Consider the following 18,205-nt stretch of genomic DNA (forward strand, 5'->3'; position numbering starts at 1 on the left):
GGAAAGTAGATACTGCATCACGACAACCCCTCATGACGCATGGTCACTTTCAACACGGAATTTATGACCCCAAAAAGCATTTCTGTTCCACTAACCCTCTATCCACCTGATCTCAGTCCCTGCGACTTTTTTCTTTTCCCGAAACTGAAAAATGTCTTAAAAGGACATAATTTCGTGACTCTGCAGGACGTTCGAAAGAATGTGACCGACATGGTAAAGGCCTTACAGTTGAAGACTTTCACGGCTTCTACCAAGATTGGAAACAACGATTCTGCTGGTGTGTAGCTGCTGAAGGGAGCTTCTTTGAAGGGGACAATTCTCTTGTTTGAAAAAAAAATAAATAAATAAAAACTTTGGTAGATAAAGAATCTGTCTCATTACTTTTCTCTTACACCTCCTATTAACGGAAACGAAGTCTTACTGCTTGGGATTATTCCGATTTCGCTGGTTGCAGAGCGGATGCTGAAGATGGTCCAAGCAGAGTGGTCGAAACGTCCAGTACTCTAGGACTTTGAATCCGTAAACTATGTCTCCATCGGAAGAGGACTCAGACGGTCCAACAGTACCGACCGACCGAAGTGTCATCCCTAGCTCACAGGCGCTGCTGGATACTAATATGAGGGGCATGTGGTCAGCACACCACTATTCCATTTGTTGTCAGCTTTCGTGACCGGATCTGCGACTTCTAAGTCAACAGCTCTTCAATTGGCCTCATAAGGTCCGAGTGCATCCTGCTTGTCAACGGTGCTCCGAAGACCCGTGCTGTGCTAGCCCTGCCCAATAGTGCTTAACTTCGGTGATCAGCAAGCTATGTCTGCAGCTAAAGATTTATCAGAACCGTCTCGTAAGCTAAAACCAGTCCGTCGTTTCATGACTTTTCAGGAAAAGCATAATTCAGATTTTCCGTTTTCGAAAAACGCATACGATGTTAGAGGTCCGATTAGATGTTAGTCTGGAAGCTACAGTGATAGCTGATGTCTGTCAGACAGGTGTCGATGTGCGCTGGTGGAGAGGCCGGCGCGTCGCTAGCCAGTGATGAGGTGGCTGAAGCAGCCGGTGGGCGGCGTCCTGCTGCCGATGAGGACGCCGCCGCTCAGCGAGACGGGCGCCGGCCTGCACAGCGTCCCGGCGTCGCGTGGGGGCGGCGTCGGCGCCGGGGGTGTGTGCCGCAGGTGTCGATCGTCGGGTCGCGACAGCAGCGACTCGATACTGAACGGGTTGGGCCTGCGCTGCTTGGCCGCGTCGCTGGACGCGGGCGGTGACGGCGACTTGGGGACGTCCAGCGGCTGCTGCTGGTGGTGGAACTGCTGTTGCTGGAACGGCTGGAAGGAGCCGTAGTCTTCCGGTCGGGTGGCGTGGGAGTTAGGGGAGTCGAACTGCGGCTGGTCTGCGTGGGCGGCCGACTCGTCCTCGGAGGGGTCGCCCACCACGTCGATCTCGACGTCGCGGGCCGTCGCCGTGGAGGCGTTGGTGCTGCTGCAGCAGCTGGACGAGTCGTGCGCCGACAGAAGCTGGTGGCGCGACACCGCCGCCGCTGCCGCCGCCGCCGCGGCCGCCGCCGCCCCCGCCACCTTGCGGCAGCCGCCGCCCCCCGCCTGCTGCTGCTGTTGCTGCTGCTGGGCCTCCCACTCGCGCCGCAGCGTGTCCAGGTCGACGGCGACGCCCTTGGCGGCCAGCTTGCGCTGCTGGCGCTCCAGCGACTTGAGCAGCTTCTTCTCGCGCCGCTCGCGCTCCTTGCGCCGCAGCTCCTCCTCCGGGATGGGCTCCCCGCTGCACGTCTGCGGGTGCGCGTTGTGCGCCGGCCGGCCCGGGCCCTTCTTCGTGTGCTCCTTCTTGCGCCACTTGGCGCGCCGGTTCTGGAACCACACCTGCAACAGGGAAACCGACAAGGCGTTACAAATGGTTCAAATGGCTCTGAGCTCTATGGGACTTAACATCTATGGTCATCAGTCCCCTAACTAACCTAATGACATCACACAACACCGAGTCATCACGAGGCAGAGAAAATCCCTGACCCCGCCGGGAATCGAACCAGGGAACGCGGGCGCGGGAAGCGAGAACGCTACCGCACGACCACGAGCTGCGGACAAGGCGTTACAAACTGAGTGGCCAAAACTCACTGTGAATCTTATAAGAAATAAACTGAAGCAATGAACTATAATTTGTGCCACGGCTGGGACTTGAACCCTCGTCTCCTTCCTACTAGGCACATGCGCGCTGTGGCTACCACACCTATTAGCTGTACCTATGTCCAGTACCCTGCCTAACACGAACCAGTGTATTTCATCACACACACGACTCCTGACAGCATCAACCCACAAATGATTCTCTTAGCGGACACGGACCATTTTCCGCGTACGAAGACCTACTCGGGCAGTCAGGCCAGTGCATGTTTGGTGGTGGTGACCACACAGCGAGGCCATCGGTCTCATCGCATTAGGGAAGGAAGTCGGCCGTGCCCTGTCAAAGGAACCATCAAGGCATTTTGGGAAATCACGGAAAACCTAAAACTGCGCCACCTCTCTCGGTGTGTACTGACGTCAGTTGGCTGGAAGAAAACACTGAAATCACGAAACGCATTCACAGTTGTGAATGCGGACAACCGTCAGCTGTGTAATGGAATGACGGCAGTCAAAATTCGTGCCGGAGAGGGACTCGAAAGCGGATATCCAGCTTATTGCGAGCGGTCGCCATACAATTAAAAAAAAATCTCATTCTGTTCATTATTGTTTGTTGCATTTGTTCAGGGCGGATCCCATGACACCTGCTCAAGTTCATCGTCGATCCATTCCCTCAGCTTTTTTTATTATAGAGGGCAGGTCACGCTGAGCTACTGTGCTGACAGCATTTGGCCACCTTATCACGACTCACAACAAGACTCTAACTTCCATGCATACGCATCCGAAGGAACATTGCGTCGTAATTCCAAGTAACACAGGTACTGCAATATCGTTTTTATCCACCGACACCGGGCAAGAGACTTTCAAGTGAAATGTCTTCCTTGCATGGGAACACACAGTGGATGTACGAGTACAGGTTGTAGACACGTAGTTGACGACATATGCAAGTTTGGGTTTGGCCGTGAGTCGTGCACGGATAGCCAAATAGCAAAGCGACCGCTTGCCATAAGCGAGGAATCGGTTCGCGTCCTGCTACGGCGCGAATTTTCTTTGTCATCATTCCACTACACAGCTGATGGTTGTCCATATCTGGAACTGCGAATACATTTCACGTATTTGACGACGGCTGTAGTCACCTCAGTGCCTGTTCCTTCAGATACACATGCATGTCCGAAGGGACATTTGCATCGTATTTCGGAATATCACAGGCACTGCAATGTCGTACACCGAAATCAGTCTCCCGGATGTTGAGCTTCGAGGGATTTACCAAAATCAAGCATCTCGATGGTGCAGGGACTCAGCGAAATGAACCCTTACGGGAATACAAACCACGTTGCCATAAAATTAAATTATTTTCCACACTTTTAAAAGTCGAAATGTAAAACTTTTACTCTATAATCAAAATTCATAATTAAATTAAATTTTTAATGTCGTTGTCCAAGATGCTACTCCAGGCGGCTGTAAAATGATTGTGCGCAACGGAGAATAATATAAGCTAATATGAAGATGTGGCCCTGTCTGACTACCCCCTGAAGCAGATTTTAGGATCTGTTAATTCTATTAATTACAATTTGAACAAAAGTAATTGATGACGGCAACTAGTCCTACTAAATGGTAAACGTTGTTCCTGTTTATATATTTATTGTACATTTTAAAAAAACTTTACATTTCAAAGTTTACATTTCCTAAGTAAAATTACTAACCAATTGCCCAACTCTGCCCCCTATTATGACTGCATGGTCTAATATCAATAACGCGAAATGACTGACATCATCTACGTACCAAACACTAGAAGACACTACTTTCAAAGATGATCTACGGTGGTGTGGTACCTCAGTTGGAATAAACTAACGTGACCACAGCTGTTTAGCTTTTATAGCCCTAATAAGCTGAAGCAATTTGCGATACCACCGTATGTACTGCGTTTGGTGTGTCGAAGTGATGGTTCTCGTACTCGTCTGCAACGATGGAAGAACTCCAGCCACACATAAACTCTTTCAAACATTAGGACGGTAGAAGGCGGTCCTCTGACTGATATACTCTAATACTGTCTTCTCTGCTCTGTGTTCTACAGCCGAGAAAAGCGAACTCTCAACTACAAGGACGGAGTTCGGTGTAAGTACAGGCAGAGGAAGTGCTCTCAATTACTGAACGCTGTGTTCTCAACGACGACTTCCAACCCGAAAGTGAAGCCCAGAATCGTATAGGTTCACAACAGTACAGTACCTAACTGTTCTAACTATAAACTCTCCTGAGAGCAAGGACAGCAAATCCGTCTGTATCAAAGAAGCTGATATCGAGCGACTGTCACACATGGGTGCTCACAACGGAAGACCTCGTCTCTACAGCCCAGAAAGGCTTGGCTCCCCACCATCGTAGTTTCGAAGACAAATCATACTGCTGCTGCTCCTTTTATGACTTCCTCACTGTGAGGAGGTTCGGTTGGAAGTTGTGGCCTGTTGGCCTTTACTCCCCTGGGAATCTTGACGAATCTTCTTTCTGTACTGGTAGGTATTTCTGGACTGGCAAGGAGTGCCGATGACCTATTTCTTGGGCTTGTCGATATGACGATTTTTCTTCTTCTTCTTACTTGTTGCTGAGGGCTCTCCCTCGGTTGGGATACTGTGGGTAATGTATCCTGCTTTATCATACTCTCTGTTGACCAGAGCGATGATGATACAGCGCATTTGCCACTCTGTGAAGATAGGGTAGGAATCAATGAGATTGAATTCCTCCCTAGAAAGACCAAGAAGGCCTTCTGGATACCCAACTGGGCGATGTGGGAGTTGAGGTTTAGGATGGTTAGGTGGAACGAAAGGATAGGGGTTGTCGTGGTGGGGGTATGTACCATCACGAAGCGATGCAGCGATCTTCTTCGTTACAGCGCTTGCGCTGTACATATCTGGAAGCGGGAGGAATGGGACTTCTTCCCACTCTTCTTCTTGAGCTGCTGCTTCGGTGTCTGTCTTGAGCTGTGTCGCCTCCCCTTCGGCAGGCTCGTCGGTCTGCGTGGCCACCGTCGCGAACTCCTTCTCACGTGGAGAAGTCGTCTGGGTGGCGGTGTCTTCTGTTGTGGCGGAAGCTGCTTTGGCTGAGCGAAGCTCCTGCGTCAGCACAGCAATCTGACGCCGAGCCTCGCCCAGTTCCGCCAGCATGGCCGCCCTCTCTTCCGCCATGGCGGATTTGAAGGCGGACATGGCTTCTTCTACGGCGACGTTAAGGCGCCTGGTGACGACGTCTTCTGTACAAGTGACCACCTCTGCGTGTGTGGTGGTCACTTGCTTCTGCGTGTTCTTCTCCGGTCCGCGCCAATTTCTCCTGTAGGCGCAGGAACGGGCGTTGGCCGCGTGTGCGCCGCCGCAGTTGGCGCAGGTGCAGGGGACGTCCTTCTGCTTCTTGCAGTCACGTGTGTCGTGTGCTTGCGCACACTTCAAGCACGCAACTGCTCCGCTGCAGTGCTTGGCGACGCGGCCAAGCTTCTGACAGCGAAAGCACTGCGCTGCAGTCTTCCGCTTCTTCTTCCCGGCTGTTCCTGCTAGCGTGAGCAGCAACTCCGCCAAGGCAGCAGCTTTGCGTCCCCTTCCCCGTCCCGACATCTCGAGTAGCAGCAGCGACAATCAGTGATGCTTAACTCTCCGCAGCGTAAGCGGGAATCGCCCAGACAAATCATATTACCGAAACCACAGAATGTGCTCCCTCTCTACAAATTCTTCCGAACGCCGACCAATCATATTTTAGTCTTTTGTCGTCCAGCGCGTAAAGTTTGCGAGGAAAAACCCATACTCGTACAACGGTACGCTTCTGAGTAAAAATCCTTGGAAATAACCCAGCCTGCGTGGTTTCCGAGGTGCCGCTTCTTCGTTACTCTCACCTGCGCCCAAGATTTTCAGCGTTCGGAAGTATTATCCGGTTATCCTTCCGGCCCCTTTCCACAATAGCGGCCGGCCGTCACCCTATTATGCTCCAGAGCTCAGGTGCCACGACGTCTGTCTAGCTACTTCCTGTGTTTAAGCAGGACCAACACCTGTGCGGGCCTTCCACCCAGAGATTGAGTTCTGCCTGCCGTTTCATCTCCACTGGCGTTCCAACCTCTACTAGTATAGACAATCATTAATTAAGCCGTTTTTTATAATAAAGACACTCCGTCACCTTTCATGCAATAAGCGTTAACAATTATTTACAAGATGTATATGACAATATCAGTTTCCTTTATATATTCATATACACGATGTACAAATTGGTTCAAATGGCTCTGAGCACTATGGGACTTAACATCTGTGGTCATCAGTCCCCTAGAACTTAGAACTACTTAAACCTAACTAACCTAAGGACATCACACACATCCATGCTCAAGGTAGGATTCGAACCTGCGACCGTAGCGGTCACACGGTTCCAGACTGAAGCGCCTAGAACCGCACTGCCACACCGGCCGGCCACGATGTACAACCTATCACATGATACCTAATTGTGTTCGTAGATCACGGCAAAGAATATGGATGAGTTCTTGTGAAGTGCGAAATTATAGCCATCTTACAACTGTTTTTCCAAAATTTTATTCTACAGAAAAAATATTATATATTCTACAACATTCACATCTCGGTCTTCAATACGGAAATTTGTAAGAAATTGGCAGTCGAGTAATTTGACTAAGGAGGTGATGTAAAAAAAGTGTTATAGATAAAATGGCTTCTCAGAATTAGCATAACAACAAAATTGATCAGAGGATAAAATGAAGCACAACATACGACGTTACGAAAACCATCACCACATTACATTCCTGCTATATGATACAAGACATGACTCAAATGTCCTGGACACATCACTAGATAATTTTACTATTCGTTGCGATTAGCTTATACTTGATGCTAGCATTCTGCTGATGGTTGCAACACTGCTTTCCATTACTTTCAGGCCCTTAATGTGACTTCACTCACGATCATACTTAGCGTTCATTGTTCAGTGAAGTAGATGTCTTTGATCCACTTGGTACAGAGTCAGTTTTTCATTAATCCGTCCGAACAGTAGGTACATTTACTATTTCACAGTCTCGTTTATTTAAATGATTTCAAGAGTTTCTAATTGTCTAGAAATCTTCTTTGCTTAATTCTTTCTTATGCGGTGGCCGAATATGCCACGTGGTCTATGAATGGACAACTGTACTTTTTTCCTTATCAACGAGTATGGCTTGCATCCAAAAAGTCGTCTACTGAACAACAGCATCTATGATTTACATGCATTCCACTACCATTGATAGTTCCTTGTATGCATTCTGAAGTCTGTACTTAACTTCAAGCATTGATTAACTCTCATCCACCCCCTGCCTGTAGCAGCGATGTGTCAGTGTGAGCCCAAACTTCGCTCAACATATACTCTTTCAGAAGTGCAATCAGCGAAAGCTTTTTTGTATTTCTTTTCATTGACTGGTTCCAAGGTAAGTGACAGCGTGGAAATTCCAAGACTGCTTGCTGCTGTCATATTATTTTTGACATTGTTATTATAAATCTTTATATTTCAGATTTTATGTAGAAATGTGTTAGGTTGTCAGATGGAGCCATATATGTTCTTCGCACTTGATTTACAATCAAAGGGAATTAGGTATACTTTCTTTGAATCACACTATGAACCTGCCAGAAATAGCTCCGATCATAAAATTCACTCAAATATTCATTTATGCTGTTAATTGTGTAAAGCAAGTACTGTCAGTTCCGGAATATTCTTTTCAAAATGTTCCTTGGGACTACGCTTTGTGTACAACAGCGCACTTGTTTAGGATATTATTCTGAAAGCTGCCTTTCAAGTAGGGCATACTCAAAACAATACGAAGCAACATAGTTGGCTTACACAGTGTAGCTGTATCTTTACAGGGTCGCCAATTGAAAGACAGCTGTGATAATGTTTAGAGTCAATCACTGGAGGGTTAAGTTCAGTTAGTATGCATCTGACTTTGCTTGAGCCTTCATGATTACCTTTCCTAAAGAAGAACGCTTTTATTCATCCTGCTCCCTCCCTTTATATTATTCTTACTGTGTCAAGTGTAAACACAGACTTTACTGGTATCTAGTGGAGAGTGAAGGGGGTACATGCAGAAGAGCGTCTTCCCCGTGGAATAATTTGGGGAGGGGCAGGGATTTGGAAGGCGGAGGAAGCCAGGGGCCTGAGCGCTAGGCCCATGGCTCGTGGTGGCTGCCGGATGCTGAATTATTCATGTGTCGCCGCGCACACTCCATCACGCAAGATGGCGACGCGCGACGCACAGCTTAACGATGCCAGCGGCTTTTTCACTCAATCCGCCTTCCCAAGTTCAGCCCTGCGCTACGATCGCTCTGGTTACACCCAGCCTTCCTATTGCTACACACCATCAGCGTACATCTTTCACGCCTCTCTCTCTCTCTTTCTTTCTGTTTGTCTGTTTGTCGGTCTCTCTCTCTCTCTCTCTCTCTCTCTGTGTGTGTGTGTGTGTGTGTTTGTGTGTGTGTCGTGAAGGAAATTGTCCTACAAGTGTGCCGAAAATTCCCATTTCACTCTATTTCTGAGGAAGCTCTGTGGAGATTCTACGCTGCTAACGTTTCTTCTTTTGTAACTCTCACAAGGAAACCCTTGAGTCAAGGTCGCAAGTTAAATCTTTAGTAAGGCTCATTTGAAAGTACTATATTAAGAGTTGTGACAGAAAAATATTAACTAGTAATGACTAAAAAAAATGGTTCAAATGGCTCTAAGCACATCTGAGATCATCAGTCCCCTACACTTAGGACTACTTAAACCTAACTAACCTAAGGACATCACACACATCCATGCCCGAGGCAGGATTCGAACCTGCGGCCGTAGCAGCCTCGTGGTTCCGGACTGAAGCGCCCAGAACCGCTAGGCCACAGCGGCCGTCAGTAATGACTCGCCATGTGCGTCAGGAGGGCGACAGGAAATGGGTGTCTGGGAGGTGCAGAGATTAATATTCTAAGGGAAATATGTACTACACTTCACAAAATGGACATAGTCGACATTCAAGAAAAGAGCAAAACAAAACAAACCACTAACTTCCACCATAAACACCGAAAGAAAAAGGGCGCACCAAGTGATCACAAGCGTTCTCAACATCAAGAACGAAGGCGGACTCCTCGGGACTTACAAATCATGCAGGACAATCAGCTAGGTATCCACTCCCGAAGAATGCATATAGAGTCTTATTGGTGTAACTGGGTGATAAGAACTGATGGAATGTGCGGCATGTAACCGAATGCGAAATAGTCTGTAGTGGAACTTAAGAACTTATCGTGAAACTGGCTATCCTTTAAGGTGTAGCTGCAGCTAGTGCAATAATATGTTTTAAAACACGGGAGCCCGCATCTCGTGGTCGTGCGGTAGCGTTCTCGCTTCCCACGCCCGGGTTCCCGGGTTCGATTCCCGGCGGGGTCAGGGATTTTCTCTGCCCCGTGATGGCTGGGTGTTGTGTGCTGTCATTAGGTTAGTTAGGTTTAAGTAGTTCTAAGTTCTAGGGGACTGATGACCACAGCAGTTGAGTCCCATAGTGCTCAGAGCCATTTTTGAAAACACGGGAAAAAACGATCATCCAGAGGTTGAATTAGTTCAGTGGTACAAACTTTTCAGGAGGGGTAGTTTGCCATAAAGGACTATGATTATTACACGCAGACTAGGACTCAAGCAAAAGCTAATTTTGACCAGTTATTGGCCAAAGGCAGTGTTCATACCATAGTCGTAGTTCTCTTACGCCTATTTTCCCGCTTGTGCTTGCTGTGACGTAAATATTCCCTAATGCCCTTGCAAGATCACACACACGAGAAAGAATCGTAGGGGACAAAGCACCTCCAACTTCTCAAAGCACAATAAATAACTTCCCAGCCAATTTACTATCCAGATTAACAGGCGGCGTAATTGTATACGAATGGGTTTAGGGGGCTATGTTAGCTGATCTTGATACAACTCTCTTGGTACCTCTAATTTCGAGGGTTCCTTTCATATGCATTTCCTCTTCAAATCCCGTTTGTCGGAGTTGAAAACTAATTCCTTGTTGAGCGATGAGATAACTTTGTTTGTATCCTCCACAAATTTTCAGGCGATTCTGCAGTTTGCTGTACATCGTCAAGTTCACGCTTTGTTTTACATTTTGTTGCGTTACGCCCTCGAGTTCTGTAGCATAGTTTGAAGTTATGCGACCATCCACCGCTTCCCTTGAAATCACTGTAACCAATGTCGCGCGCTATTTGATATGCATAACATAATAGGTCACTCTCATGCACATCCTGTAAATTGTATAGAGCCCGCATCTCGTGGTCGTGCGGTAGCGTTCTCGCTTCCCACGCCCGGGTTCCCGGGTTCGATTCCCGGCGGGGTCAGGGATTTTCTCTGCCTCGTGATGGCTGGGTGTTGTGTGATGTCCTTAGGTTAGTTAGGTTTAAGTAGTTCTAAGTTCTAGGGGACTGATGACCATAGATGTTAAGTCCCATAGTGCTCAGAGCCATTTTTTTTTAAATTGTATAGAGCATTCTTGAATTTTCAGTTTTTGTAAGAAGTGAGGCTATCCTCCCTTCAAAATCTGTAGTTTTCCTTACGCACAACACGGTCATATTGTTGTTGACATATTCGAAATCTGGTCATAACCGTTTCTTTGCTATGCTGCGGATATTCTTCCACGAACGTAATTATGTTTACTACCCGTTTATTGAAAAACGGTTGTTCTTTACTGCGTTTCACTGGAGACGCGGTTTGTGCCTCCCTGTCCGACAAGGATGAACCACATGGCTCGACATTTATTACAGTATCATTTTCACTTGTCAAGCTCGTATAGCCATAATTATACTCTTCATGTAACTTGTTCATAGAGTCGAGCGTATACGGCACCACACATTCCACTGACTCATCTTGCAGAAACGCTAATATTTCACCTGCTACGTGTTTCTCACTCTGAGATATTCCTTGGGTACCTTTCCGACGAAACGTTAACTTCAGCAACTATTGTTGGAGATATAACGCAATGTTTGCTTTGTTTATCGTTGCCGTTGCTCTGCTTTGTATCAACACCACTATCACTGTAACGATGTTGAGAGTTACTCGTCGACTAAGTAGTTCAGCTACGCTCCACAGCCTCATGCTGTGCTCACCAATGGATACCTCCAGTTCCACCCCCTGTTACCTTTAACAGCCAATATTTTTGTTGCATTGTAGTCAATATTTGGGGCATCGAATGTCATAAACATCATTGGTCTTTTGCGATATCGCACCCAAGGAGTTCCTTGTTAGTCTTTTATCTGATTTGAGGCAGTTCACCTTTTACTATCCTACGGCGATAGTCTCACCTCTGCGCAATTTCGACATCCTACATTCTCTGAAAGGTGTTTCAGACGCAATCGTAAACATTTTACGAGGTAGTAGTTGTAGACTAATTCGAATAACACATTCCATTTGAAGTCTGTTCAATTTTGCTTGGTCCCAGAGAAACGTTTTTATTTGGCGTTTTGGTAATCTAGTTGGTGTGGGTTTATTTTTCGATTGTCCTCTTTGTTTTGAAGTTCAAGTTGTGAAGTTGTGCGTGAGTTAACATAACTGAATATTTCGGCTGTGTGATTTGATGTCTAATTGTACTGTATCATTTAAGGGTTAGACCAGCATGACATTCGATTTTGGAAACGGTATTTTATTAAATAATGTAACAACCCAATTACAAAACTACCTTTAGGCCTTTACTGTACACCATTGAAATCGTATGATGTGTTTTTTTTAAGTAAAAATCCTGCACCCAAAGGATACTACACGACATCGACGAAAGGCCTTAGCGGAGTGCGAGGGCAGTTGTTGGGAGATCTGAATGCCACGTTTTTCAACCTAGAACAAAATTTTAAAAACTGCTTTGAAACTGAGATACTGTCTAGCGTAGTGCGTAGGGATATTTAAAAGGAATGCTTTTTTAACAAAATAAAAGTCAATTTTTCGACCAAAAATTCGTTTTAAAAACATGCACCAAAATTAATGTATGTATCAGAAATCGTATGTACTACAGTAGAAAAAACAGCGACTCACAAGTTACGAAAAGGTTTAATGTAATTTTATGTGTATTTCATGAGTTATACACTCCTGGAAATGGAAAAAAGAACACATTGACACCGGTGTGTCAGACCCACCATACTTGCTCCGGACACTGCGAGAGGGCTGTACAAGCAATGATCACACGCACGGCACAGCGGACACACCAGGAACCGCGGTGTTGGCCGTCAAATAGCGCTAGCTGCGCAGCATTTGTGCACCGCCGCCGTCAGTGTCAGCCAGTTTGCCGTGGCATACGGAGCTCCATCGCAGTCTTTAACACTGGTAGCATGCCGCGACAGCGTGGACGTGAACCGTATGTGCAGTTGACGGACTTTGAGCGAGGGCGTATAGTGGGCATGCGGGCGGCCGGGTGGACGTACCGCCGAATTGCTCAACACGTGGGGCGTGAGGTCTCCACAGTACATCGATGTTGTCGCCAGTGGTCGGCGGAAGGTGCACGTGTCCGTCGACCTGGGACCGGACCGCAGCGACGCACGGATGCACGCCAAGAGCGTAGGATCCTACGCAGTGCCGTAGGGGACCGCACCGCCACTTCCCAGCAAATTAGGGACACTGTTGCTCCTGGGGTAACGGCGAGGACCATTCGCAACCGTCTCCATGAAGCTGGGCTACGGTCCCGCACACCGTTAGGCCGTCTTCCGCTCACGCCCCAACATCGTGCAGCCCGCCTCCAGTGGTGTCGCGACAGGCGTGAATGGAGGGACGAATGGAGACGTGTCGTCTTCAGCGATGAGAGTCGCTTCTGCCTTGGTGCCAATGATGGTCGTATGCGTGTTTGGCGCCGTGCAGGTGAGCGCCACAATCAGGACTGCATACGACCGAGGCACACAGGGCCAACACCCGGCATCATGGTGTGGGGAGCGATCTCCTACACTGGCCGTACACCACTGGTGATCGTCGAGGGGATACTGAATAGTGCACGGTACATCCAAACCGTCATCGAACCCATCGTTCTACCATTCCTAGACCGGCAAGGGAACTTGCTGTTCCAACAGGACAATGCACGTCCGCATGTATCCCGTGCCACCCAACGTGCTCTAGAAGGTGTAAGTCAACTACCCTGGCCAGCAAGATCTCCGGATCTGTCCCCCATTGAGCATGTTTGGGACTGGATGAAGCGTCGTCTCACGCGGTCTGCACGTCCAGCACGAACGCTGGTCCAACTGAGGCGCCAGGTGGAAATGGCATGGCAAGCCGTTCCACAGGACTACATCCAGCATCTCTACGATCGTCTCCATGGGAGAATAGCAGCCTGCATTGCTGCGAAAGGTGGATATACACTGTACTAGTGCAGACATTGTGCATGCTCTGTTGCCTGTGTCTATGTGCCTGTGGTTCTGTCAGTGTGATCATGTGATGTATCTGACCCCAGGAATGTGTCAATAAAGTTTCCCCTTCCTGGGACAATGAATTCACGGTGTTCTTATTTCAGTTTCCAGGAGTGTAGTTTCCGCCGACATGTGTCTTTATTGAAGTTGAGCAATCCTTTAACAGGCAATGCTAGCACCTTACAGTTGGCCTTATTTTCGGCTTTTTCGAATCAGTGTCATTTCGATATTCCAAGTTATATCGATTATTGGCTTCCGCTAACCAGTCGAACGGTTTTTTGAACGATTGGCATTACTTTTAGAAACTTTGCTGTCCGTAAAATGTCTGTTTGTCATTTTCAAGCACTCACGTTTTTTTCGTATAAAAAAAAAGAAACAAGCGTAGTGGCAGTTTAAGCAGGCACGAAACAAGCAAGTATTTTCAGACTGTTTACCGTTCACGAACCATGTGACGAAGAGACCTCTTGTTGAGAAAAGAATTTAAGTTGAACTAATGCCCTCTGTGATGCATTCGAATCTATTAGGACCCTCTTCCGTCGGTAAATAATATAGTGTCATATCGATTGTATCCGAGCGCTCAGATGCGCCAGAATCCCATGCTGTAAATCGCGGTTTTGACATATTTTATCATTTATGACACACTATATAGAAATGAATCTTAAAAACAAACTCCCTAAAAATAATTTCTACCTTGATCTACAATCTTAAGCATTTCGGACGTATTCACAAATCCTCACTATGCCGATATAAGATTTTTTTTAAGGAAACGCAGCTTCTACTGCTTCCAGAAAATACGATATACAGTCTCCTAACTTCACAGTAACAGATGCAAGAGTGTTTATTCGTGATTTTTGTAATCTGCGTGAGACTGATGTAGTGGCCAGCAGTCAAATACCATCTGAACGTCCAACTGAACAGTAAGTGAAAGAAGTAGAAGACAGAATTCTGTTAGTAGAACGTAGTAACAGAACCTAGTCACAGAACGTAGTCATTCGAGATGCACACGCAGAACTTCTACGCGTACCACATACAAGAAAATGGCAGGAATAACGTATGCACAGCATCTGTTTCGATCATTTGCAGCAGATTCAACTCTAACGAGAAAGAGTTGAAAGAAGAGAAATCGAATTGTGTCATTCGTTAATTGAAGTCATTCCCAGTTGCAAATATGGAATGACGACGATGAAAATTTGTGTCAGAGCGGGATTCGAACCTAGATTTAACGCTTGTACTGAGGCGTTGCCTTACTATTTTTTTTTTTGTTTTTTGCTGTCGTCTACCTTTTCAACCACCCCGAAATAACAGATTTGGGTTGAGAGGTCAAGCAAACGAGTTTTACATTGATAATTTAGTGCAAATAGAACAGAAAATCTACAGTTTTCTGCCATGAGGACCGCTGTTCACTCTCTGAGAAAACATATATTCCCGTTTGATACTTCAACGTACCGAAAAACCTCTTCAGATGACGTATTAAATAACAATAAAATACTGTGGAGATGCCGGGGAATGAACCAGTGAACTCTGATGCCACTTTTTTTTCAGAGACCCCGCTATTGACTGACAGCTACACTGTCCACTTTTTTCCTTCGGCAGAAAAGAACGGATAAGTCAGCTTCAGGCTGGGTGGAGACGAGGTGGATAGGGGTCAAATTCCGAGGCCTGGCGGTAGTCTCTCTCGCCCCTCCCCCTTCCTCCATCCCCCCTCCCGCCCCCCTCCCAGGCATTTCACTGTGCTGGACCCTCACTTGGTATTGACAGGTTATTCATAATTTTTTAATTCTTTTAGACCCCTACAACTTGCTACGCAAAAGAAATGAATCAGAATAGGAGGTCATACTAAGTGGCTACCGCCACATAAAAAAGAAAAAAAAGTACATTTGCTGTCGGTGACTGCAACAATTTATTGTTTATTTTCTTTTTATTAATTAAAAAAGGAAAACAAGACGAACAGGGCGATTAGACTACCTGAGCACCACTCACGGCCAGACCCAATCTTCCATATGTCGTCAAACATGTGTTTACAGCCTGTACTCGTATATCCATTATGGATGTTCAAGTTCAGATGAGAAATTTTACTTGAAAGTCGCGTACGCGGTGTCGGCGGATAAATACGATATTGCACTGCCTATGTTATTCCGAGAGACGATGCAATGTTCCTTTGGACATGTATACATGCCCGAAGGAACGTTGCATCGTAATTCGGAATAACACAGACACTGCAATATCGTACGAATCAATAACACTCGTAACTCACATCGGAAGCCCGATAAAATCGTACATGTTTTTGTGGAGATACCTTTCCAGCAACGCTTATCTATAGCCGCGCGGGGTAGCCGCTCGGTCTAGGGCGCCTTGTCACGGTCCGCGCGGCGCCCTCCGCCGGAGCTTCGAGTCCTCCCTCGGGCAGGGGTGTGTGTGTTGTCCTTAGCGTAAGTTAAAGTTAGATTAAGTAGTGCGTAAGCTTAGGGACCGATGATCTCAGCAGTTTGGTCCCACAAGACCTTACCACAAATTAAAAAAAAATTGCTTATCAATAAATTTTCTGATAAAAACTACTCTTATCTATGAATGGTACGACAGACAATTAGGTTTTGTGCATGATGTGTTACCGTATCCTCCTATGGTGTCCGGTTATTCACATTGTCTGAAGCACGAGCTTCCATCATTATTGAAAGAGGCTCCCTCTACTACAAAGATGAGTATTTTCTTCCAGCATGAAAGGGGTCCCTGCACATTCCAGTCATCAGGTCACACATCGTCTAAACCTACCATTCCTCAAGAGACGGATCAGGTGAAATAGCCAAGTTTCTTGGTTACCAAAGTCCCCTAAGCAGTTTAGATCTTTGCCTGTGGGACTGGTTGAAAGTTGAAATCGACAAGGAAAAAGTGAACACAAAAGACGAGTTGACCGATGCAAAGAGCTCCCCCCCCCCCCCCCCCCCCATGAAAAAACGCCAAGACGGTCTGTGAAGAGCTGCACCTGGTAATGACAAGAGAATTGGAAAGATTATTAAAGACGGTGGTGGTATTCATAAAAATAACTTCTAACTTAAATATTTGTCTTTACTTAACATCTTTTATGAGAATTTATTTGAGTTACATTCTAACATACATATCCCTGTAACAAATGGGAATTGGGCACGTGTTATACGGAATGTTTTATTGTAATCAATGTGTAAGACAACATTAAATGAAACATGCTCCTGATTGGCATATTCCAGAACTCTTCTCTTTGCCTGCACCAACAGTTCCCCCTTCTCTTTACTGATCCCGCCAGCAGCTGTAGCACATATTCGACCTAATATGCCCATCTTTCCGCTAAGGCTCTTCCATAAAGTCTTTCCTCGCCCATTCATTTCAGTGTTTCATGCTTTACATTTTCGGTATCAATACACTTCAAATGCTTCCAAATTTTTGTCTTCTCCGAATTTGCGACATTCCGCGTTTCACTTCCAGACAACGTTGTGCTCTAGTTCAATGGTCCACAACCTTTCAGAGACCACTAACCCTGAGTGTCAGATATTAGGTAGTACCCCACCCCCACCCCCACCCCCACTACCACTCCCCGCCCCCATCACCATCGATATTAGCGCCTAACTAAACTGTAGAATGAAAAAGACCTCTCATTGAAATTTTTATATTTAAATTGACAAAAGGTGAATGACATTTATTTTTTGTAAGTGTTTTATTAAACAACGAACTAAAGGGTCAATGAACTAATTGATAATGCTTATTTCTAACAACCTTTCTTTAGGAAAGAAAGGTGCAACTCTCAGTGGATCGCGAGTACTGCCTGCAACACTTTCTGAGAAGAGAAAGCTAACTGCCTGCATTCAGCGTAGACAACTGTTACAAAACATGCTTCCTCTGCGGCATCCCTGCCCCTAATAACACCTTCATCCCGACCCTGCGACCCCTTTCAAAATCAAACAAGTTAAATGTGAACTCTGCACTTACTGTTTGGAAATCACTTGATTGCTGGACACCTTACTTCTGAAACGGAGGAAATTGGAAGACACCAGGCTGGCAACCGTTCTGTGTCAATAATAGTAATAATATTAATGATAATACTGTTTAGGTCCCCAGAGCAATGTAGTAGCTATTACATAGTTATTTTTGTGTCGCGCTGCCAATTACTTCAATTAACTGTCGCGAAGTAAATAATGAAACAATTTCTGATCCACTGCGGGAACCACCTACAACTCGGAGAAACCATTTTCATGAGATATTTAAGCGTACAGGATGTGTATGCCTCAATTTAACTTTCATAGAGTGGTTGTACAAAGTACAGACTACGTGTATAGTGATGGACTAAGTGAAGAAGATGTTGTTCATACATTCGTTTCAGAAGCTGTAACATCACCCACATTGCGTCACGTGTTACTACTAGTGATTTGAAAAACAAATTTAGTTTTTGGGAACTTATGTAATCATTATTACAGTCTTATGAAAAGTGGTAATAGTAATAATCTTTTGAAAACAATTTAGCTTCTTGACAGAAACACAACTGAACCCTATTGTTTTTACCCCTCACAAAACTTCATTTTACCCCTCAGGGGGTAACTAACCCCAGGTTAGGAGCCACTGCTCTAGACATACATTTTCTGGAACAAATTGCTCATTTCCGTCTTAATGTCTGTTATCAGCAGAGTTCTTTCAGTGAAGAAGTCCTTCTTCGCCTGTGTCAGAGTTATTATGATA

At 46.1% G+C, this 18,205-nt stretch overlaps 1 protein-coding gene across 1 annotated transcript in view; it reads right to left on the reverse strand.

Moving 5' to 3' along the window:
- Positions 1 to 340: 340 nt before the first annotated feature.
- Positions 341 to 18,205, reverse strand: part of LOC126234334 (homeobox protein unc-4 homolog) — a 527,079-nt gene continuing 509,214 nt past the window's right edge. Inside the window, exon 3 of the mRNA XM_049943019.1 lies at positions 341 to 1,868. Coding sequence (XP_049798976.1) covers positions 1,026 to 1,868 — 843 coding nt within the window. The 3' untranslated portion in view covers positions 341 to 1,025. The remainder of the gene's footprint in view (positions 1,869 to 18,205) is intronic.

The sequence above is a fragment of the Schistocerca nitens genome, chromosome 2 (assembly GCF_023898315.1).
Source record: "Schistocerca nitens isolate TAMUIC-IGC-003100 chromosome 2, iqSchNite1.1, whole genome shotgun sequence".
Taxonomy (NCBI): domain Eukaryota; kingdom Metazoa; phylum Arthropoda; class Insecta; order Orthoptera; family Acrididae; genus Schistocerca; species Schistocerca nitens.